This window comes from Myotis brandtii, unplaced genomic scaffold (genome assembly GCF_000412655.1).
Source record: "Myotis brandtii unplaced genomic scaffold, ASM41265v1 scaffold74, whole genome shotgun sequence".
Classification (NCBI taxonomy): domain Eukaryota; kingdom Metazoa; phylum Chordata; class Mammalia; order Chiroptera; family Vespertilionidae; genus Myotis; species Myotis brandtii.
Genome location: NW_005370944.1, coordinates 4,809,596 through 4,832,834, shown reverse-complemented (window position 1 = coordinate 4,832,834; position 23,239 = coordinate 4,809,596). Strand labels below are relative to the sequence as shown.

At 44.7% G+C, this 23,239-nt stretch overlaps 1 protein-coding gene across 1 annotated transcript in view; it reads left to right on the top strand.

The window, feature by feature from the left end:
* Positions 1 to 710: 710 nt before the first annotated feature.
* Positions 711 to 23,239, top strand: part of THSD4 (thrombospondin, type I, domain containing 4) — a 329,142-nt gene continuing 306,613 nt past the window's right edge. Inside the window, exon 1 of the mRNA XM_014530493.1 lies at positions 711 to 843. Coding sequence (XP_014385979.1) covers positions 745 to 843 — 99 coding nt within the window. The 5' untranslated portion in view covers positions 711 to 744. The remainder of the gene's footprint in view (positions 844 to 23,239) is intronic.

Below are 23,239 nucleotides of genomic sequence, written 5' to 3'. Positions count from 1 at the left end.
TGGACAGAGGACGTGCTTAGTTGTACAGAACATAGATTTAAGGGAGAACAGTTGGAAATAGGACTATTTATATTTGAAAGATGTTTTATTCCTTTCCTAGAAGTTTGGACTTCAACCTAAGGTAATGGGGAAATCACTAAAATATCTCATCATGGAGGAATTATTGTAGGAATCCCCAGCCAAAAGAACATAAATGTGGTATAACTGCATAGAGTTTAAGTTAAAACAATAGCAGAACAATAAAATTGTGTACTCTCTATGATTGTTGATATATAAATTGTAATTATGACTGTAGCAACGAATGGGAAGATGTCAAAAGTAGAATCTACTAGTTGCATGGTGAGATTCTTTAAGAATTCCTTTCTAACACTCACTCAGCATCAAATCTCTATTATATGCCAGGAGATCAGACTGCAATGCCTTTCCTTTGCCATCAAATATGAGAGATCTAATAGTACTCATGCAATTTTAAAGTGTGTGGTTATAAAACATCCAGCATAGACAAATCCATAGAAACAGAAAATAGATTGGTGGGGTGATGGAAATGTTCTGGAATTAGTGGTAATGGTTGAACAATATTGTGAACGTACTAAAAAACGCTGAGTTTTACACTTTGGTTAAAATGGTTAATTTTATGTAATGTGAATTTTATCTCAATAAAAAATACAGGGGAAAAAAAAAGATGCTGCTTGTTGTTTTTTTGTAGTAAAGGGCAATCGGAAGTGTGAGTTGAACTGCCAGGCAATGGGCTATCGCTTCTATGTACGCCAAGCTGAGAAGGTCATTGATGGCACCCCCTGCGACCAGAACGGCTCGGCCATCTGCGTGTCTGGGCAGTGCAAGGTAAGTGCCCCAGGACTGAGGCATCGGGGTGGATGCTTGGGCTCTTTGAGCTCTGACTGCCAGGCTGTGGTCTGCTACCTCCCCCCCAGCCCATGGGCCCCCGAACATAAGCTCTGGGAGAAGTGGGAAGAGATGGGACTGTTTGGTCCGCTCTGTGTTTTTTATCTTTGGGAATCACCATGTCTCACTCTGGTATTTCAATTACTAAGTGATTTATGTTTACACTACTTGCTTCAAAAGGGACACTGATCTGTGCTCATTGCGTCTGGAACCCCTTCCTCCCTCCGGCGTGGAGGTTATGGAACAGCCACTGCTGGGTCGGCCCTGAAGGTGGCATTTTAAGGGCATGGTGTATTGTATCTTGCCTCCCACCAGATGGGGCAGGCTTCCAAATGAAAGTTGTCTCCTGCCCTTTACAACAGAAGTTGTACTTTAAACAGGAAGAGTTTTCAGCCCCTTTGGCCTTCTGAAGTCTGTCCCAGGAACTCCCAGCCGCACATTCTGCAAACCTTCTGGGCCTGAGAGAAGCCCTGTGGGATGCTAACCTTTGGCAGAAAGCATCATTTGGTTAAAAATAGGCATCTTAGATGAGGAGGCACAAGTCCCACAGCCACAATAATGTGGGCCCAGACTGCCACTCTCCTTTCATCTGTAACGTAGAAGGTGGAGCAGAGCAGGTAAATGACTATTTGGAGCCCAGACTGAAACTCTACTTAATTAAAGCTCAAAAGCTGGAGGACTGATTGGCGATCACATCTGAAGGTTCCTGTTCTACCTGGAAGGTAAATTGCTACAGTACTTCGTATTAGAGCTATTCAAGTGTGATTTCTAAGTACCACTTCCCCCTCAGACTTTTTATAGTGAGGAGGTTTCAAATAGGATACAAATAACTTATCTGGATAGTCTCAGATTGTGAATGAAAGTTGAGAAAGGAAAAAGCTGTGTTTGCTATCTAATGTGTGTGAGGTATCTTTGGAAGAGCAAACCCCCCAAAGCATTAGAAATCTGTGTAGGCGAGGAAGGGAGCACGGTGGGAAGTATAGTGGAGTCTGGCCTCCACTTTTCCACTCCTTTGAAAAAACTATTGGGTTTCACACATTCCCTCTGAGCCTCCCCTCCCTCAGATAAGCCCTGAGGGAGTTCCATCAGAGTTTGTGGCGTCCAGCTCAACTGGCCTCTGCTTCTAAGTGTTGCTGAGACTGAAATGGTGGTTCTGAAGCAGCTGGCTCTTTCTTTGAGACCCTGAATGAACTGCTTGGTCTCCTGGTGCAGGTGCACACTGTTGGGAGGGGTACAGTGTAATGGTTAGAAACATGCCCTCTGAAGTCAGACTGCCTGGTTCAAGTCCTGCCTCTTCCACTGGTTTGCTTTGTGGTCTTGCCCAAGTTATGTAAGCTCTCTGGGCCTCTGTACGGTATCTACAAGCTGAGGAGGATGGTACCTACCTCCTGTCTGTGGTGAAGAGTCTGGAGCTACTCTGTGCAAGGCCCTGTAACAGGTCTGCACTGAGTAAGCGTGCTGCTGTGTGTCAGTATTATTGTTTATGCCCACTGATGTCCTGTTGTATTTGAGTTTTAACTGCAAAAGTATTTGCTTTTCTGTAGATTACAGAGTTGTCAGATTCACACCATCATTTTGTTGTTGTTGTTAATCCTCACCCAATGATGTTTTTCCCCCCATTGATTTTTAGAGAGAGTGGAAGAGAGGGAGGGAGAGAAAAAGAGAGAGAAACATTGCTGTGAGAGAGACACATCGATTGGTTGCCTCATGCACGCACCCCGAGTGGGACAGGGGATTGAATCTGCAACCCAGGTGTATGTGCCCTTGCTCGGGAATCCAATCCGAGACCCTTCAGTGTGCGTGGGCTGACACTCTAACCACTGAGAAACACTGGTCAGGGCTCATACCGTCTCTTGAGGCAGGTCTCTCACTGCAGTGTGACTCCTGGGGAGTGCAAGTCCTAGTTGGGTGGGTCTGGGGAGGACTGGAGTATCTGGTTTTCGGACATGCTGCCATGTGATGTGGATGCTGTTGGTTTATGGATTATACTTTGTGTAGCAAAGTTTTAAAGGACAGTGATTAAAACCTACTTAACAAAGAACCAGAAATGTAAATACAGAGTGGTGAAATGATTTGGAAGGAAGAAGAAATGTGATCTCTTTCTACTGGGCAAGCATGTTTTCTTAGTGTTGCATTGAGTGTCTCTGAATTGATGATATGAAAGAAAAACAAACACTTATAAGGACTATAAGGACATGGATATACATTCTTACCAATTGATGAAAACCTTTCATACTGCAGGGCAACACAGTTTGAAGTTGATAATTGCTAAAAGGCTGAGACAGATAGTCTCAGGGTGTGAGTAGATTCATAGGAATTGGATGTTACAAGGACAACTTTGATATTCCATCCTATTTGTTTTCTGTGCTTTTGCCTAAAACTCACTCATTAAAGTTGTTGGAACCACTGACTCTCCCGTCCTCGTGAGAAATTCCGTTTAAATGATCTGAGGTACGTTTGCTTCCCAGGCTGAGATTCTGCTTACTTTGCATCTTTCAAAGGGTACAGAGGCCTTTTCCGAATATTTGATTGGAAGCCCAGAATTCAGATTGATATCTGCTTGGCTGACCCATGGCCGAGAGAGCTGTCACTCACGGTCATGACTGTCTGCCTCTGAAATAACTCCCGAGGCCCCTGCTGCAATAAAACTTAATGAAAGGCAACAAGCATTAAACAGGAAAACGAATGAAACCCACAAAAGAGACACCAAGCGGAAGGCCGAACCGCCCAGGCAGGCAGGAAGGCTCTGCCCAGCGCCTGGTGGGCACCCTGCGTGCTCGCCTTCTTGCTGGGGCTCCTCTGTTTTAGAGCCAGTAGTTGGGAGAGGGGCAGGAAGAATGCAGATGTCCTTGGAATGGAGGCTGGAGGAAGTGGGGGACCCCTCCAGTGCTGGGTGACACTTCTTTTTTGGACAAGGACTGAAGGACCCCACATGTTGGCTTCAGGCTGAGGACTGCATGCAGGTAGGCTCTGAAGGGAAAGACTCTGCCCTGTCGTTTCTCTAAAGCACCCGGAGCTCACAGAGATCCCGCCTTCCTCATCCAGACCCCCTTCCCTCTGGACATCAAAGAGGACCACCTGGCCCGTCTTCAGAGCAGTCTCCGAGACACTTCCAGCCCTGCCCAGTCATTATTACCACTTATGGGAATGAAAGCGTTTATGTCTAATGAACAGAGATCCATCCTTAAGCATCACATTAACTATGCTGTCATGTTTTTTAACATGATCACAGCTTTAAACTCTGCCTGAAATTTTTTGAATTTTTATAGTTAAATGTGTATTTATTATTTTTGCTCATGATTTAATACAAATAAATGAAACTTTGCCTTCAAAGGTTTAGCAGGCATTTGAAAGAACAGGGTCATTTGGGTAATGACTACCAAAAAACCAACCTTCACTCCCTGGAGACTGGCCTTCCAGAAACGTCCGAGTTCCAGAGCTGCATGATACTGAAAGAGTCAGAATCACTCTAAGATCCACCCAAAAACGCTGTTCCTTTGGTGGTAAAGGAGCAGTCCTCTGTATTGCAAAGCTGATGCAAAACCTCAAAGGAAGGAGATGTTGGAGCTGATGCAGGCTAGCAAGGCACTAGAACCTGTCATGTGCCAGACACTGCTCTGTGCCTTACTTCGCAGTTGTTTCATCAGTTCATTTGTCTTCACAATTAGCCAATCAATAGGAATTTTCATCCCTGTTTTACAGAAGACTGTTGAAAAGATGAGATGACTTGGACACGCTAAGTGCTGCTTAGGGGTTGACTATTAATATTGACTTTTAAGCCCTAGTGGGTTTAGCTCAGTGGAAAGAGCGTAGGCCCGGGGACTGAAGGGTCCCGGGTTCGATGCCGGTCAAGGGCATGTACCTAGGTCGCAGGCTTGATCCCCAGCCCTGGTTGGATCCTGTGGGAAGGCAACCAATCGATGTGTCTCTCTCACATCAATGTTTCTCTCTCTGTCTCTCTCTCCCCCTTCCACTCTCTCTAAAATCCAATGGGAAAATATCCTCAGATGAGGATTCAAAAATATTAACTTTTAAAACAGAGTAGTTTGTATGTGATGGGAGAAACCTATGTGCTTCAGGTCTCCCCTATTCTGAGTTTATTTTTCTCCCTGCCTCTTTCCAAAAAGACTGTCTTTCCAAAACACACATCAGGACATGCCTCTTCTTTGCTTAAATTCCATCTCTGGCGCCCCACTGCCTATGGAATAAAGGCCAGGCCCTTCATCATCTGTCTGCTGCCAGGCCTCCCTGGGCCCCCAGGGCTGGCCAGGCTGCGACGTGTTTCTCCGTGACCCAGCAGGCTGCAGGCTGTGCCTCCAAGGGAATGCACACGCTGTTCCATCAGCCTGGAGTGCCATGCTGTGCCCACTCTTGGTCCGCCCCATGCGCTCTGTTCAAAAGCCACTGGCTCAGCCCCTTGTGTACTGTTCTATTCTTCTGTTCCCACTTCTTGTAACTATTTGTTCCCATCGCCCCGCCTGCCACCCAGCCATCCCGGGAGCAATTCCAGGCACTTGGCTTTAGCAAACGCCTACCCTTTGAATAGGTGCTGAAAATAAATGAGTAAGTGAGTCAAGGTACTTGATGACTCAATCTAGTGGATTTCAGCAAATGAAATTAGTCTTGAATGCAGCAGAGTCTTGGTTTGGGCTGGGCTGGGCAGTTCAGTGCAGATAAAACAACGGCATGAAGTCCCCTTGGCCCAATCCCCAGAACCCAAGGCCTTGGAGGTTGGGGAGAGTTTCTTGGCACCCAAACTCCTGTCTCTCTCATCTCATTTTTAATTTTGCTCACTCTGAATTTCCTGAGTCCCTTCAGAGCTATTGACAGGACAAACCTAAGCAAGTGTGAGTGCATGCTCCCATGGCGCCTTCTGTTGAGATGAAAGGGCCCCTTCTCCCCTCCCCTCCCCCCACACTTGCTCCCTCCTTCCTAGTCAGCCCTGCCGGGGTTCTTGTTCCAGCATCTAGAAGGGTTCAGCAATCTGGAAAAGGGGCTGTGTGTAACTTAAGTAAGAGTCCAGAGACGAAACATAATTTTGAAAGGCATATGGGGGGCAGAGGAGCTTAGCTAGAAGGAACTAAGATCTCCTCTCAAGACCCCATGCTTTTTATTAACACAAATTGTCCTGAGGCAAGGCAGAGATATACACTTCAAAGGGGTAGGGTTTCCTATACAGAGGCATTGTCAGAATGGGGGAATTAGCCTATGGCTGTTCAGGTGTTTGGCCAGGAGGAGGCAATAACATGTAGATTAAGATGCTCTGAGCTGCCTGGCAGCAAACAATCATCCCTTTTCAGGTTTGGGGAAATGCCATCAGCCATTCCCAACAGGTGACAACATATGTGACTCAGCCCTTGTTGAGTCCCCAAGTTCCATCAACCTTTTGATGAAACTCTTGCAATTATGACATGCTAGAATTGGCTTCTGGCAATTATGACATGCTAGAATTGGCTTCTGGCAAGCCCCCTGCCCCACCCCCCGCAGGGCACTCCTGTGGCCTTCCCTCCAAGCACACTCCTTGGAGCCTTTCACATCTCCTCCTCAGCTGAGACATCGCTAGGCTTCCATCTGGACACATCAGCAGACAGTTTCAGATTTATTTCATAAATTAAAGCAAGGTAACTGGTTCCGAATGTTCAGAGACAAACTCTGGACCTGCGTGTGGCCCTGACCGGAAGGAAGACATGGTGGGCATCTGTGTGTCCTGTGGGTGTTCAGGCACCGGATTTTCATCCTCCTCCTCTAGCAACTGCTGCTGTGCTGTCCCCAGCCAAACAGACCCTGCTCTTTTCCTGCCTGTTTGCCCTGAGTTGCTTTTCTAATTTCTCTTGGTGAGCGGCTTTATTTTATATACTTTTCTTAGAGTTCTGTCGTTACTTGAATGAGACTTAGAGAATAATTACTTTGGGTGAGGTTTCTCCCCTTTGATAGACATTTGCATGGTTCAGCCTTGAAGCAGAGTTCCAAGCTAATGTGACACTTTGTGGACTCCCTCTTGTATTCCTATCCCCATCAAACTGTGTTCTAAAAGTCTTTCTGCTTGTGGCTATTAAAATGCTTATGTTATATTTTAGTTATAGTTATTGTATTGACATGTGCCTGAGCTTCTAAAGGAGAATGAGTGTTGATATATTTGTATCCTCAGTGCTTAACATATGAAAGTTATTCAATAATGTTCTTAAAATAGATGTGTGGACGGAAAAAAAAAAGTCAAAAACTGATTGTGAAACCTCCTTTCCTACAAGAATCAAGAATAGGTTTAACAAAGTATTGGCATTTTAGAACCCAGGCCCTGTTCTCAAGACCTCTTGAAATCCTAAATCTAAAGTGAACCTGATGAAATGTACCTAATTATATGCACTTCTTTCCCATTATCTATGATTTTTCTCATTTTTAAACATCGGGACCACTACCTCACATAAAAACTCTGTTTAGATTTATTTTTTAAAACTTAATATGTTTTTATTGATTTCAAAGAGAGGAAGGGAGAGAGAGGGAGAGATAGAAACATCTGTGATAAGAGAGAAACATCGGTTGCCTCCTGCATGCCTGGGATCGATCCCAAAACCCAGGCATGTGCTCCAACCAGAGTCAAACCGTGACCTCCTGGTTCATGGGTCAACGCTCAACCACTGAGCCGCACCAGCAGGGCATGTTTAGATTTCTTTATTAATACATACTTATTAATTATTATCATCATTAATTATTTATTAATTAACAACCCAAGCAATATATAATTATTACTTTATTCAATAAGTAATCTTAACTGCTTGTTGCCATACACTGGACTAGGCATTGTAGATAAAACAATGGAAAAGATTAACATGGTTCCTACCCACATTGAGTTTAAAATCTAATGGAGAAAGTAATAAAGAGAAAAGGCCAGTTAACAAGCAAGAATTACACATTTTGGTGAGTGTTATGAAGTTAATAGGAACTGAAGCAGTGAGCAGTGGTGGGGAAGCACACATGGGGTGCAGGGGAAGGTCTCCAGGGAGGGCAAGTGGAGGTAGCAAGTGGAGGCAAGACTACTTACTGACCTGGCAATCCCCGGGATTTGGAGAAAACGTAGACCAAGTCTCCAGCCAGGACCCAGTACCTGTGCGGTGCTCAGGAGCTGACAGATGTGGGGTGATCATTTTGTGCCTTCTCCCTGCTCGCTGCCTGTTAATCGGGTCTCCTCCTGATGGAGCCATACTCAGTTCCTCCTGGGTGCCCACACATCTTCTTGAACACATGCTGGCATTGGCAATAGAAAGCCCTCCACCTGTTCCATTCAGTCATCCTTGAGGCCCAGGAAGACTGCCCTGGAAACTGGATGAAATAATGGATCAAGAGCAGGTTTGGGGCTCAGACAGGATCTCCAGTACTGCAACAGAGGAAAGAGGGGCTGCTCAGGTAAGAGTGGAGTAAGGTGATTGAGCTTCCAGCCTACCCCTCCTGGTGGCCCTCCTACATCAGAGTGTCAGAAGAGAGAGAATTTTAGGGTTCCTCCCCGCTAGGTTTCCTTAAATGGGCAGCATTCCCCCAAAGGGAACTAAAGAAGTATTGTCTCCAGATTGGCAGGGCTGGTGACTGGACTGGGACTGAGAAATGAGAGGAGTTTCAGCAGAGCCAGATAGTCACCTCTGCCCCAGCGCACCCCATCCCTGCCCCTAAACCAGACGCAGACTGGAAGCCCCGCCTGAGTAGGCTCCATTATGGCACACAGGCTGCAGAGTTGCACAGTGTACCTGCTCGGCTCTAAGATGCTATTCCACAGGCACAGAATAAAATTCTCGGGGTGCAGAAACCTGTGCTGCATACGGAAACCACAGGCTCTCTACCAGACTAGCAAGGCCAAGGGGAGCAGTAGCCCCCTTTCTCCTCGGTCCCTGTGCACATTCTTGCTAGTCAGCTCATGCTCTTACTGGTGACACTGTCAGAGGATCAGACTTTTTTTAAAACACAGGCCTGATGATGATTCCGGCAGAGCCTGGAAGTCTGAGCGAAGACGGAAGGGGAAGCCCATCATCCTAAGGCCAAGTTGGGGCATCTCAACTAAACTTCTGCCAGAGTCGGCTCAAACCAAGTAGTGAGTATCATTGCTAGGGTGATAGAAAAGCCTTAGAAACTATTTGGAGGTGTTGTATGTATGTATGTATGTATGTATGTATGATGACAAAAGTGCTAGATGAAAACACATTTTTTATCTTATAGATAATAATACATTTACATGACTCAGACACCAAAAGTGTGATTCCCATTCCCTCTCCACCCAGTTTCCTGTTTTCCAACAGGAAATAACCACTTTGATAGTTTCTTTTTTAAGGCAAATATTTTTCTGCACCCAGGAGCCCATTCATATTATATTATTTTTCCTGTTAGGGGGCACATGTAGTAGCACATCACACACACATGGCTCTGAACTTTGCTTTACTTACTTAACATAGTTTGGAGAACTCTCCACTTCAATATCTAAAGAATGTCCTTATTCATGTTATGGTTGCGCAGTACTGCACTGAATAAACTAACCATAATTTATTATAACATGTAGGTTATATCCGGTCTTTTACCATAACCAGCAATGCTGCTGTAAGTGTGTGTGGGCCAGTTTACATATTTGCAAGTATCTGTAGGATAAATTCCTAGAATTGAGTCAAGAGTGTGCATCTATTTGTGATTTGAATGCCTAGGGGTGGCCATTTGCTCTCCAGAGGTTGAAACATCTAACAGCCTCACCAGCAATGTCTGAGGTGGTATGTGTGCTGAACAGCATTGGGATTTTTGCCAATCCCATTCGTGAGAAATGGCGTCTTGGGTAGTTTTCATTTGCATGTATCTTATTTTCAGTGAGTTTGAGCATCTTTTCATATGTTTAAGAACCACAGGGCCCGGAATAAGAGGAGTGAGGGGCACAATTTAAGGAGGATTAAGTTATATGAAATTCTCAGGATCTTCTTAAATTTTGTGCCTTAGGCACCTCCCCTGCCCTATTGGAGTCCCAGCCCCGAAGAGTGTGTACCCTTTTGACCCGGGAACCCTTTTCATTCCTTGTGTGTGATCTGTTTTTATATTGAGTTGTTGATCTTTCTTAATTTTTAGGAAATGGAAGAATTTTTATTATATAAATTGCAGGGGGGTTTTGTTTTGTTTTGTCTTGTTTTTAGATAGTCTTTGACTTATGTGCATGGGGTTTCATTACTTTTTGCCATGCATTTTTTAAGTGGTGAATTTAGCAATGTTCACTTTTATCAGCCTAGAACTTGTGCCTTAGAAAAACTTTCTTCTGCACTCCCAAGTATAAGGAAAAATTCTGCTATGTCTTCTTTCAGTAATTGGCTCTATGCTTTTATATTTTTACATTTTATATTAATCCATTTGGAATTTACCTTAATGTCTCATGTGAGGTATGGATTCAATTTTGTTTTTTTTTCAGATGGTTACCCAGTATGCCTTTACCATAATAGAATAAATCTTTCCCATGCTGTTTTTGGGCTTGTTCTTCATTACTCTTGGTATGTATGTAGATATGTCTGTCTGTGTGTATATGTGTATGTATGTGTGCGGGCTTTCTATTCTGTTCCATTAGTTTACATGTTGAATATAAGAACATACATTTTGACAGAAATAAAATATTCTGGCATTTAAAGTTATGCAAGGTAAGCTTGCTCTTTGCTTGGAGCTCAAGCACTCATGGACTTCAGATGCAAATGGTTCTTTATCACTTGGAAAAGCCATTTCTTTTTAGGGGACTTAACAAGACTTCATATTTACAATAAGTTTTTACTTGATTGAAAAACTTATGTTTTATTAATTTTTAGAACTGTATGGCAGAAGTCACAAATATGAAGAGTACTCCAGATGATAAAATTAGTAGATTAATTGAAAAGCACAAAAAGTTTGTTCTGCTTTTCAGAACAATATAGGGGGGCGGGGTGGGGGAGGGAATCGCTGGTACTATTTTCTATCATTTAGAAAATGGGTAGTATCTTCTATGAGTTTTATTTTATACAGATCCTACCAAATTTTTTTAGAATTAATCAACCCATCTCTTGATGGTTTGAAATTTACATTTTCCCCTGCTTATTTCTCTTGTTTTGTTTTCCCAATTATCAGCAAAATGCTAGTAATTGTAGCATTTACAGATATTATAAACCTGGTCTCCTAACCAAATCCTGAAAGGATGGTGGGAGAAAAGACTCTTTTTGCTCTATGTCCAAACTCACCCAAAAAGACTAAGGAAGGAAGATCAGTATTAACCATGATTGTCATTTAAAGGGAGTGAGTATAATCATATATGTAAAAAGATCTTGGGTTCACACATTTGGTATCCAAATACTAGCCTTGTTTTCCCAAAACTTGTACTTGGCAAAACCTTAAGGTATGCTTGTCAAACTTGTGAGAGCTAGGATGAGCTTTTCCTAGGTGAAAAATCGTTGTCTTTTGGGTTCAAATCAGTTTCTAAAAGCCTGATCCCAATATTTCACACATTCAACGAGAGGTTTCAAATATACAATATAAACAAGTACAGTGTCTGGTGTTCCAATGTTGCTTAATGTGTTCTTGCTAATATTTCTCACTTGATAAAAAGAAAAAAAAAGACTTTTTAAAAAAATAAATATTTAAGCCCTCTGAGTAAGACTAGAGAACATGCACTATTTTGTAGGAAGTATGTGTCTTGTCACTTTTCCAGCTCTTATAGATTATGTAGCACAGTATCAAGTAAATGTGACTTGAATATTCCTTCTGGTGATGACTTTTTAGCTGATACCTTAAGAAGGGCTGTTTAATATAACTGGTTGATAGTGACATCTAGTGTTCAGTATTGAAATTACATGTCTTTAAAATCAGCTTCTAAGGAAACTAGGACTGGAGATAGACTAAATAGGCCAGAATTAAAATAAGTGGAAGTGGAGTGATGAAGATAATAACTGGGACAAATTTGAGTTAGGAGGGTGATGTCCTCCTTTTTTAAAAACATATTTTTATTGATTTCAGAGAGGAAGGGAGAGGGAGATGGAAACATCAATGATGAGAGAAAATCATTGATTGGCTGCCTCCTGCAGGCCCCCTACTGGGGATCGATCCAACAACCCTGGCATGTGCCCTTGACTGGAATTGAATCCGGGACCCTTTAATCCTCAGGCTGATGCTCTATCCACTGAGCCAAACCAGCTAGGGCGAGGAGGTTGATGTCTTCTTGATGACACCACCAAGAACTGTAAATAACACTTGAGGGATATTGTGTATGGGCATGCAAAGTAAACCGCTGTTTGCTCTCAGACTTAGTTCTGAATCCAGTTTTTTAGTTCAGTCCTCCTTGACCCTTCCCAAATCAGGTGTGTGTTGAACTCACCAACCAAATTACCTTGAGCAAGTCTCATCATTTCTTCGAGACTCAATCCCCTTAAATACAGAGATGCTGAAACCACCTCATTAAATTCTAGGAGAATTGAATGTTGTTTGGTTTATAGAGACCTGAGCTCAGCTCGGGGGCAGGGCATCATGAGGGCAGTGCTGCTGGTGGCAGTGAGGTAGTGACGTGTCTGGAGCTCATTTGCTGCATCTTGATGGGGTAGCAAAGGCAGATGGGACCAGGTGTAGAAATTTTCTAGGAGATTGTAACCAGATCATGGGAACAGTGGGCAACGAGAGCCATATCCTGATGTGAACAGAAAATGTGGCTTGTAAGAGGCTCAGGTGAAGGGAATCATTCTGCCTCAAAAGGCACTGGGGTTGAGAAAGCTACTGCCCAACTGACTTGGGGTTGGTGCGGGAGAGAAAGATGGGAGGAAGTCTCAGGCAGCCTTGGGTAGAGTGTTTTGCCTGAGGAGCTTTAAGAATGTAAAGTGCAGCCCTACCTGGTTTGGCTCAGTGGATAGAGCGTCGGCCTGTGGACGGAAGGGTCTTGAGTTCAATTCCAGTCAAGGGCACATGCTCAGGTTGCAGCTTCGATCCCCAGTGAGGGACATGCAGGAGGCAGCCGATCAGTGATTCTCTCTCATTATTGATGTTTCTATCTCTCTCTCTCCCCCTCTCCTCTCCTCTTGAAAATCAATTTAAAAAAAAAAAGAATGTAAAGTGAAGAAGTGATCACTTACTCCGCCACTCACAAGCTGGGTCTCCTTTTTCAGGTTTCTTGACTATCCTGATCTCCATTTTCCACTCTGTAACATGGGCTGATAATGGCGCTCACCTGGCAAAGATATGTGAATTAAATGAGCAGATGTGTGTGAGGCCCTTAGACACACCAGGCACACGTAGTAAGCACGCTCTGTTAACTCTTATTGCTTCTCGCCATGAAGGAAGGAGACGGAAGCAGAAGATTTAAAACAAGACAAACAAAATTCTATTCAGCCCCTGGACACGTGACTGATCCTCCTTGCCTTTCTGCCCTGTTCCCTCTGCCTGGAATCCTTTTTTCCCTCCACCTACCACTTAGGTCTCCTCTGGGAAGCATTCCCTGGCTCTGGGGATGGGTCATCATTGCTCTTTGCCCACAATTTCCGGTTTTGACACAATTTCTGCTCTCATTAGATTGTAGTGCCCATATTTGTCTTCATATCTGACCTCCCTGATAAACGATGAGCCCCTTGGGGAAGGCCTGACGGAGCTTTAAGTGCTTAAGAAATGTTGATAGAATTGAGCAATATGAGAGGGAGGAGAGGAGCTGACAGAGTGTACAACGTGTGTGGCAAATGTTCTTTGGATCTGGAGCGTGTGGATTTTATTGAACTGCTCTTGCAACCTTTTCTGTATGCTTGTAATCCTTCAAAATGCAGAATTGGAGGGGTGAATGAAAGATTTGCCCTGTTTTCTTTTTTGCATTTAAAGCCTTTTTGGGGGTGGAGAGTATTGAACTAGGTTCTGAGACCTGTCGTGTGTTTCCCTTTCCTTTCCTGACCTCCCGGGGCTGCTCATGCTGCTCAGAAATGCTGTCTGTGTCCAAATGAGGAAGCTGTCCTCTCTGCCTGCCAGTCCAGTGCCCGAGTTAGCTCTGCTCAACTGGGGTTCCACCTGTCATTAAGAGAGAAACAGATCCCTCTCCTCTAGATATGAACACTGCTCTTGACATTTCTTGGCAGCCACAGTGTATTTCAGAATTGGAGATGAAGAGGGATAACCTTAATTTTTGCAAAGAGGAAACATTGAAACAGTCCAGTAAAAAATGCATGTTCAGTTCAGAGCTGGGAGAAAAACTATACATTGTCACTCCCAGGCCCCCTGCTGGGCTGTTGCAGAACTGCTGCTTCCCAGGTCACTTGTTAAAAAAATCCATTCTCTATTCTTTAAAAAGGCATAAAAGGTGCCATGTTCAAAGCTATCTTCTACCCTATTCCCTTCTACAGCAAATACCTTGTAAATGGTTAACCTCTGTATTTAATGAAACTGCAATGGGCAAATGTAATTTCAAAATGAAAGCTTCATTGCAAATGCTCTTCAAGTGCTTCTCATTTATTTTATTTTATTTTTTAGAAGAAAGAGCCTGAGGCAAATCCTAGAAGTAAAGACTGCCACGCATCCCTTCTGTTGTATGGGTTTCCTGAAGATCAGATGCTTTTTTTCTCAATTGTAAATTTGTCTCTCATATGATACAAGATGGTAGTTTCTGAGATAACAGACCTTTTGTCAACATTAAAAAAAAAATGTTCCTAAGAAATAGAACTTTCCAACAGTGGAATGGCCCACTTCATGTAGCAATGCCTTCCCCATTAAAAACGGTGTGAGTGCCAGTAAATGTGTGATAAACTGGGGAGCGGGGGGCGGGGAGGAGGGGGAGACAAGCACATTGAGAGATGTGCAGGCAGAGTGTGGGCAAACTGATAACCTGGTGCTGGAGAAGAGTGTTTAAACTGAGTGCAGGTTTGGACAAGATCATCTCTGGGTCCCTTTCAGTCTAAGATACTGTGAACCAGTCATTCAAAAGAAGTCAGTGGAGCGCCTAAGGCAGTCAATCTGAAGAGTCCTAGACTGACACCATCTCCTCCGTGGCCACAAGTGACATTTCTAACTTGTCTGGTTGCTTATCCATTAATCCTTGGTCAGAAGACAGAAATTTACCAGGAGAATCAACGTGCCCTCTGGCCAGGCCTCTCTTGAGCTCCAGACTCTTACTAATTCACTGTTGTGCATTTCCACCTGAAAATGCTCAGCCTGATCTGTATTTCCCTCCCACCTTGCTCATTCTCTATATTTGTGATTTGGGGAAGTGGCACCTTCACTCTGCCCATCTCCAAGCCAGAGCCAGCTGGGAGCCTTCCTCATTCTCACCTCCCCACATCCAGTGGTGACCAAGGTTTTGTGTCCTTCAAGGGTCTTGTGTCTGTTCCTTCCTTGTCCTCTCAATTTAGGTCTTTATTTTAAGTCTTCAGTCTTTTGTTCTTTGGGCCACTGCAGGGGTCTCCTAATTGGACTTCCTGCCTCTTTTCTTATTCTCTTTCAGTTCAGCTCTCACGTTGCTGCCAGACAGGTTCTAAGATCTAAATCAGAATAAGTTATTCCCCTGCTTCTGGGCCCACCATGCCCATCTCCATTGTCCACAGATACAGTTTTCTCCTTGGCATGGCATTCAGCATGCTCCAGGATCCAGCCCCTGCCTACCTCTCTACTCTGAAAGCATGTACTCCAGCCAACCACACCACTCTGAACAGGCCATGTCTCCATTTTATGCCTCTCAGCTTTGCCCCTTCTTCTGCCTGGAATGTCTCTTCTTCCCCTTACAAAGCAAAGACTCAGCGTAGGTGTCATTTCCTCTATAGCACTATGACTCTTGGTCCCAGGAGAGGGTGGATGCCTCTCTTTATTGCGTCCCAAAGACTTCTCTCATGACATCTGTAGTTCTTTACTGTCCTTTTTAAATTACATGTCCGCCTCCCCACGGATGCCTAGAAACACCTTGAACTAGTGACCACTGACTAGCACAATGAGGTAGCACACAGTACTTGCTCAAAAGATGTTTGTTCAAGTGGACAAATAAAGTGGACCCTTTATTCAACCACCCAAGAGGTCACCATAGAAAGCAACACTATTCCTCTGGAGCTACTGGCATCATCTGATCTGTTCATTCTTCACCAGGTTTTACCTGGATACCCCTGACCTCATGGCCACATAGAGCAGGTGTGTCCCGTTTACAGCAGCCCTCCCAGAATCCTTGTTCTGATCCCCATCAGTTTGATCCGCTGGAGGTTCTCTGTTTTCTCAGATGACCCCTCCAATCTTTCTGGTGGTAAGATCAAGTGTGAAGTTCAGAGGGGTGGAATCACTGTTTGACTGGGAATAAGAGAGGACCCAGCTTCATGCTCAAGCCTCAGAAAGTTCTCATGATTGTAGGATTGAAATGGTGCCCATGACAGTGCATGGGCTCCTGGGGATACTGTGCCTTCCCTGTTCACCAAAACACTAAGTGTGAGGAACGGTTGCCAAGCATGACCATACTGTACCCCCTTGGCAGCTGCATGCTGGATAGTTCCACCTGGATTTCCAACAGGGACCTAAATCTCGGGGTAATTAAAACTGAATTTACTTTATCATTCCCCCAAATCCCTCCCCATTCTATTCTTACTATCATAGATGCTTTCTCTTGTATCTCCATGAGCAATCAATCCCAACTGTCACCCAGGCCAGGAATATGAGTGTCATCTTCAGTTCCTCTTTTTCTCCCCACCACATCCCAGGGTGACGAGGTTGTAAAGTAATCTACCTCCTTAATAGGTTTTCGTATTTTGCTCTTCACCCCCCTTTTTACCATCGTCACTTCCTTTCTTCAAGCCTTCATCACTGCTGATGTAGATAAGTAAAGCAAATACTGTAGTGCTCTCCCTATCTCTACTATTGCCCCTCCTTACACAGAATTGCCAGTGTCATTTTCTAAAATATTATTCACCAAAATGTGTCACTCCATGATGAGAACTTGCAGCAGTTCTGCCACAGTCTCTAGGTCCCTGCCGTTTGCAGTGTCGTTTTGTCATGCCATTCCTTCAGTGTAGACATTGATCTGTAATGCCTCCAGTTCTTAAAGCCAGCCGTCTTCTGTCACATCTCTTGGTTCCTCTTGCTGCGGCTTCTGCCTGGAAGGAAACGTTTAGCTGCAGGCAACAGAGAAATCCAGTGATAAGACTTAACCCTAAGAGGACTTACTCATTCTAGTAACATAAGCCCGTTCCTGGTGATTCTAGGGTTGATTTACGCAGCAGTTCAGTATTGCCATTGAAGTCAAGGTTTCCTACATCTTTCCACTCTGCCGAACTCATGGTCTCCGCAGTCTCCCCTTCCTCATTTTCAGGATACCTATGTGGGTCTCAGGCAGACATGAAGTCTGGCAAGAAGAGCACACTGCTCCTTAAGTGTCCTCTTTTTGGGAGTGAAGAAAACCTTTCTAGATCCTCTCAGCAGAATTTGCCTCGTGTCTCATTAGTCGGAACCCAGTCTCATGCCCATCCTAAACCAACTACTGGCAAAGGGAATTAAGGAAGCCCCAAGAGTGGGGGACTGGAGGGAAGGACACTGGAATGAAAACCAGGGCACTGACACCGTGGAGGAAGAGAAATGCCCATTGGGTTGTCAAACAACAGAGTCTGCTATCACCCTCTTTCTCCTCCTGTACCAAGTTAATTCCTGGTAATCTACCAGGCTAATTCTTGAATACTCAACTAAGGAGTCACCTTGCAAAAACTTCTATGCCGTCCCTTCCTTCCGATGCTTTTTTTGTGTCACACCACCCTGGAGCCTGCCCCACCAGACCACAAGTGCCTTGAGGTTGGACTCTTTTAGTGTCTGGTACAGTTACAGGCACATCCTCTAACAGTTGTTGAATAAGAAAATGAATAACAAAATCTGAGTTCTTATGTCAGTTAGGGGTGACTTTCTGCTTATAACAGAATCCCAACAATAGTGTTTTAACCAAAGGCAGGTTTTGCTTTTCTCATGGAACAGTGACCCCAGAAGGAGGCCCCGGGCTAATGAAGATGCTCTTGCCATTTGTCCAGGACCCAGCCTTCTTCTGGCACCTTGTTCTACTCTCCTTAACATGTGGCTGCATGTTCTCAGAATTTTAAAAGTTGGCTATTCTTCTCTACTGAGTCCAGGCAAAAAAAAAAAAAAAAAGCTAAAGGTACTTGCCAACTGGGATAGTGTCTTTTCCTCAGATAAATAAATGTGTACTCAGCAGTTCCACCTCATTAACTTCTGGTGGCATCTGGTCTTATGGGGACATTGCTAACCCCAACATTGTGAGGGTCCCTCAATTAGGAAAAAGAGGAAGCTGGTGCATGTGCAGGCATTTGCAGTGCCTGTCTCACTCACCTCTAAAGGGTCTCAAGGTAATTTATTCCTTATTTGTTATAGCATCTGCTAGCTTGAAACAAAATAGCAGCCACTAAAAGCTGTCACATGGAAGTATTGTGTTATATCCTAGAACCAAGCCTTCCCAGAATGGCTTATAGCACACTGTCCAGCATCCTCTCTGAGAATTTTGAGAAGGCAGTGCTGAGAGGACTGAGGCCCAGAGAGGTGTCATTTGCCCAAATTTGCCTGAAATTTAGTGGCAGAGATTGTTTGGGAAACAGCTTATCCTTATCTCAATTGTAACTCCCTTAACATTCTAGACATTTGGTAATTTCTCTGTGATCTTGGAGTAGTAGAAATTAGATTCATTCAGTTCTTTTCCCAGGCTTATCTAAATATGTCTTCAGAAGCAGAAGCCATATTTGCATGATTTGCCAGATATAAAGCCCAGCATAAAGTCGTGTGCTGAGGATCTTAACGCAGTCCTTCCTGCTCTCTCTTCAAGGGCTGGTGAAAGACCTTAAGAAAGAACGGTGCAGTGGCACGTTCGCCCACCGTGGCCTGCAGTTACCGCCGTTCACATCTAGATGGCACTCACACACTGACCGGGCAACAGTTGACTGGTAATGTTAACAGCCTGGTAGAAACTGACAAATTCTTGAATCAAGGTGGTGAAAATTTAAATATAGGTGGCTTTCAGGCGTGGCTGGGTGCATGGATTGGTTAAAGGAAAGGTGGTGAAAACTGGGGACTGGCTGTAAACACATTTGATGATTACATAGGAATCCCCTTGCCCTCTGTTCATTCTCCTTCAAATCCCGGGTCCCTGCTGGGCCAACCACAGCAGACAAACCCCAAAACAGACTCACTGGTCTTACCTGGGTGCGCCTGCCTGACCAGTGGGCAGCCTCAGCACTGCCCCAGGAGACCCTTTCTGTGACCCACCCTGTTCACGTTGGTCATGTACTCTGAGGTGATCATCACATAGGAGACTCAGTTGCCAAGCCATGACTTAGCTATTGAGATAGAGAAGGCTTATGTGTTGGGATGAGTTAGTAATTAGGCTGATTGGTTTTTAAGTTATTCTTGTAGATATAAAGACATATATTATTATTAAACACCACTGGTGTCAAACTCTTGTTCTATTGACTGACCAGATTATCTGGGGGTATATTGGACATCGTTTCTATGTGGCCATAGAGTAGAATGTGAAGAACATGAGCTTTGAGTTGGTGAGAATTGGGTTCTAGTCCGTGTTCAATCACTCACTATTTGTGTGGCCTTGGGCAGGTGAATTAACCTCTCTGGGCCTCAGAGAAATAGAAGTAATAATAAAATCTACTTCTCAGAGTCATTGTGAGGATCAAGTGAGAGAGTTCTATGAAAACCACCTAGCACAGCACCTGCTACACTGTCAGCGCACAAGAAAATGATGTCATTGCTCCCAACTTCATTAAAGTCACAAAGGACAGTGATGCTTATCAGTTCTTCCTATCCTATATAAATATTTCATAATCAGTTTAACTTGAGTTGTAAAAAGTGTTGGGAGCAAACGCAGTTAAATTTGACAGTAAAACCTATTACTGGGTTCAAGTTAAAATAGCATTTAGAAATAAGTAGATTTAAGTAGATGGAAATTGATTTGCAACAAAATTCAGACCCCAAACTACCAGAAAATGAAAAGTAGTCATTTGAACACCAACTGGTATCTGGAAGATTACTTGGCCAAAGATGCATAATAGGATTTATAGACACTTGGAAAAAGACCACTTAGGTTTACAAATAGGACAAGAAACTACTCCCCATGTTAAAACAACGTGATAATGCAAAGGGGTGGATCAGGGCTCTGATGTAGTATGACTGTCCAGGGTGGACACGGATGGTGGACTAACTCAGTCTCTTTGGGAAAATCCTCTCTCAGAGTTTCTCCTTCCTTCTCAAGCATCCCTTCTCTTCCCCTTTCTCATCTGTTCTCCTGGGGAGAGTCAGGTGAAGAAGGAAGTGCTGGGGATAGGCTCTGGCTCCCTGTTGTCCTTCCCTGCTGGCTCCTGCTGACCAGTTGACTGTTGTGCATATTGCCTGGGTCTCTCGGTATCCCTCTGTCCTTGCTGCATCTGCGCCAAGGTCAGCAGATGTAGCTGTCAGGCTGTTTTTACAGCACAGTTGAGGGCTGATGGACTCCAATCCTCACCCAGCCTCTCCTCCCCAGCTTAGTTCCATTTCGCCTATAGATGCTCCCAGGCCCCCTACATGACCATTAGGCTCCCAGCTCTGGGCTGTCTATCTAATGCTATACTGGAGGCCACTGTCTCAGCTCACCACACCATTGTTTCTTCTCTCCTGCAGCTGTCTTGTGTTGCTGGGGACACTCAGTGAGGGGTCTCCCTGCTCCCACTTTCCCACAGGGGAAGGATGACACGCATCCCCTTAGCTTTGGTTCCCAGCTGTCTCTGGAAGTTTCTGTTTCCACCTCCCGTGTCTCTACACTGGGCTGGGTTGGGAGCTGCCTATGGTGAAGAAACCAGTTCCATACTTCAGCCCTTTCCTTCCCGGTCTCCACTCCTCTCCTAGCTCTCAAATGCATTTATTCCTTTTCTGGACTGAATTTTGCCCCTTCCCCAAAAAGTGTGTATGTTGAAGCTCTCATGGTAATGTGATGGTATTTGAAGAAGGGGCCTTTGGGAGGTAATTAGGTTTAAATGAGGTTATGAGGATGGAACCCTTATAAGAAGAGAAACCAGAAAACTTGTGTGCTCTCTCTATAGAAAGATAGAGATAGAGATAGATAGATAGATAGATAGATAGATAGATAGGTAGGTAGATAGATAGATAGATAGACAGACATCACACAAACACATGGAAGAAAGGCCATGTGAGGACACAGCAAGATGGCCATGTCTGCAAGCCAAGAAGTGAGTCCTCACCAGAAACTGACTCTGTGGGACCTTGATGTGGGATTTCTAACCTAGAAAACTGTAAGAAAACAAATGTCTGTTGTTTAAGCCACCAATCTTCAGTATTTTGTTGTGGCAGCCCAACCAGGCTAAGACAACCCCTGCCCCTTGTGCATGACACGGCCCCTGTGAGAGCCTGTCTCTTCTCTCTGTAGCTCCAGGCTCACACCCAGCAGTTGGGTGATCTTGCAGGCCAAGCCCTTTGGAATTCAAAACTAAACTCTTTTTCTCTGAAGGACCTCGTTCTTGCAAGTCACAGTGCTTTGTTGTCAGACTCTTCTGTCTGAGATGGGCTTCAGGAACTGACCTCTAGTCACCTTTGTCCTTCGATACCTCGTTGGATGAAGGGCCATAGAACAACCCGGGGTTACCTACCACAAGTGAACAATACATTGCATAATTATTGCCAGTGGTGTTTGGTGACATGAGCTGATGTGGAATTGTTCAGTACTGTGCCTGGTAAACACTTGGTACTCAGTGAATGTTTCCTAAATGTTGACACTGAGTAACAGCTGTGAACTTGGGTGTCCTAAAAAACAAAGCTGAACTACCCTAAAATAACGGTTATCTGCTTTGCCCCCAGAGGCATGCTAGTCAGACCCGGAGGGATGTGGGCGTGTGCCACTGTGGAGGTTGTGATGGGGATCTGATGGCTAGTACAGTAAAAGTTACATGTGATGGGCGTCGCCTCCTTGTGTAGTGACCATCATGGCCATGCACTGGCAGCCCCCAAAGGTGAGGAACTGCAGACATGGGAGCATTGGATGGATATTTGTTGCAAATGAACCCTGATGCCCTTTGGAATGAAAGAACCACATGGAAAGTAACTCAAAAGTGTACTTTAAAACCACTCTTCCCTCCTTGCTCCTCCAGGAAAAAAAAAATGTTTTTAAAAAAGAAGGAATAAAATTTAATGCTTAAGTCAAACAAGGCCTTTTCTGTACATTGATGTAACTGGATAGCCCTGAAAAGGAGGGTGGGATCATCCCTGGCCGGGGGCTTGGAGCCTGGCTGCCAAAGCAAGAGGCGGCCTGGCCCCTCTCCCAGCTGTGGGGCTCCAGGGCTGAGGAGCCCAGGCCCCGCATGTGACACCTCCCTCTTAAGATACTCTAATTTATAGTTAACGCCTTTTAAGCAAACAAGAGGGAGGAAAAAAAATCTGGTTCATATTATGGCAACTTGCAATGAAGGGAAGTCTGGGAGTTCAAAGAAAAAATGTCCCAGGAAAAGAACAGCCCTTTAAAATTCATTCGTAGTGGTCAGGAAGGTAATTGAAAAGAAGGCTCTCTCAGTGTGGTGGTGGCCCAGCCCCCTCCCTCTGCCCCTCTTCCTCCAAACATCTCTTGCTGACATGGAGGTCATTCCAAAGAGGAACAAAAGTAAAAGGAATTGGGCACTAAGACAGCTAAATTGGCTGAAGAAATAAAACTCCAGGGCTCAGTTGAAGGGAGCAAGATGGAGGAATAAGTATGCTCTGCTTCCAAAGCTAGATCTTCTCTGGTTGGATTTGTTGCTCACAGAAGCTCCCTCTCACTTCCCACACCCACCTTTGCCATCCAAAAACATCTGCCTCCCCTGCTGATCCTTTCTGGCCTGGCTTTCTATCATCAGTCAATGCCCATCTGGCTTCTCAGGGCCGCGGCATCTCTTGCTCTGGGTGCTTGGTGAGTTCTGCGGAGCGGGGAGGTGAGCAGCTGAAGAAAGCAGACTTTGCTCTTCCTGCCTCTGCCCTACACTGAGGCCTGAGCCTCTCCAGGCTAGAAAGTTTTCATACTTGCCGTGGTGGTGGCACCACAATGACACAATCAGAAGGGCCTGGGCTGGCAGACCCAAGATTGGAGGCAATGTTACAGGGCTTATCCTAGAGCTGTGCTTATGGAGAACAGTATGGTTTTGCTTAGACTGTCTGCGAATGGGAGATTTGGTGGGTGGGCAGTGTTCGAAGGGGAGCATGGTGGAGGCAGTAACATCCTTTATTCCACCAGCTATCTTGTTGGTCCTGTGTCATAGATGGGGAGGCTCCCCTTTTAATAAGTAGCCATCATTCAACTCTCCAGGCAGCTTGTCCCTTCAGGAAGGTCCATAGGCCATCAGCCCATGCCCTGCATTAGTGA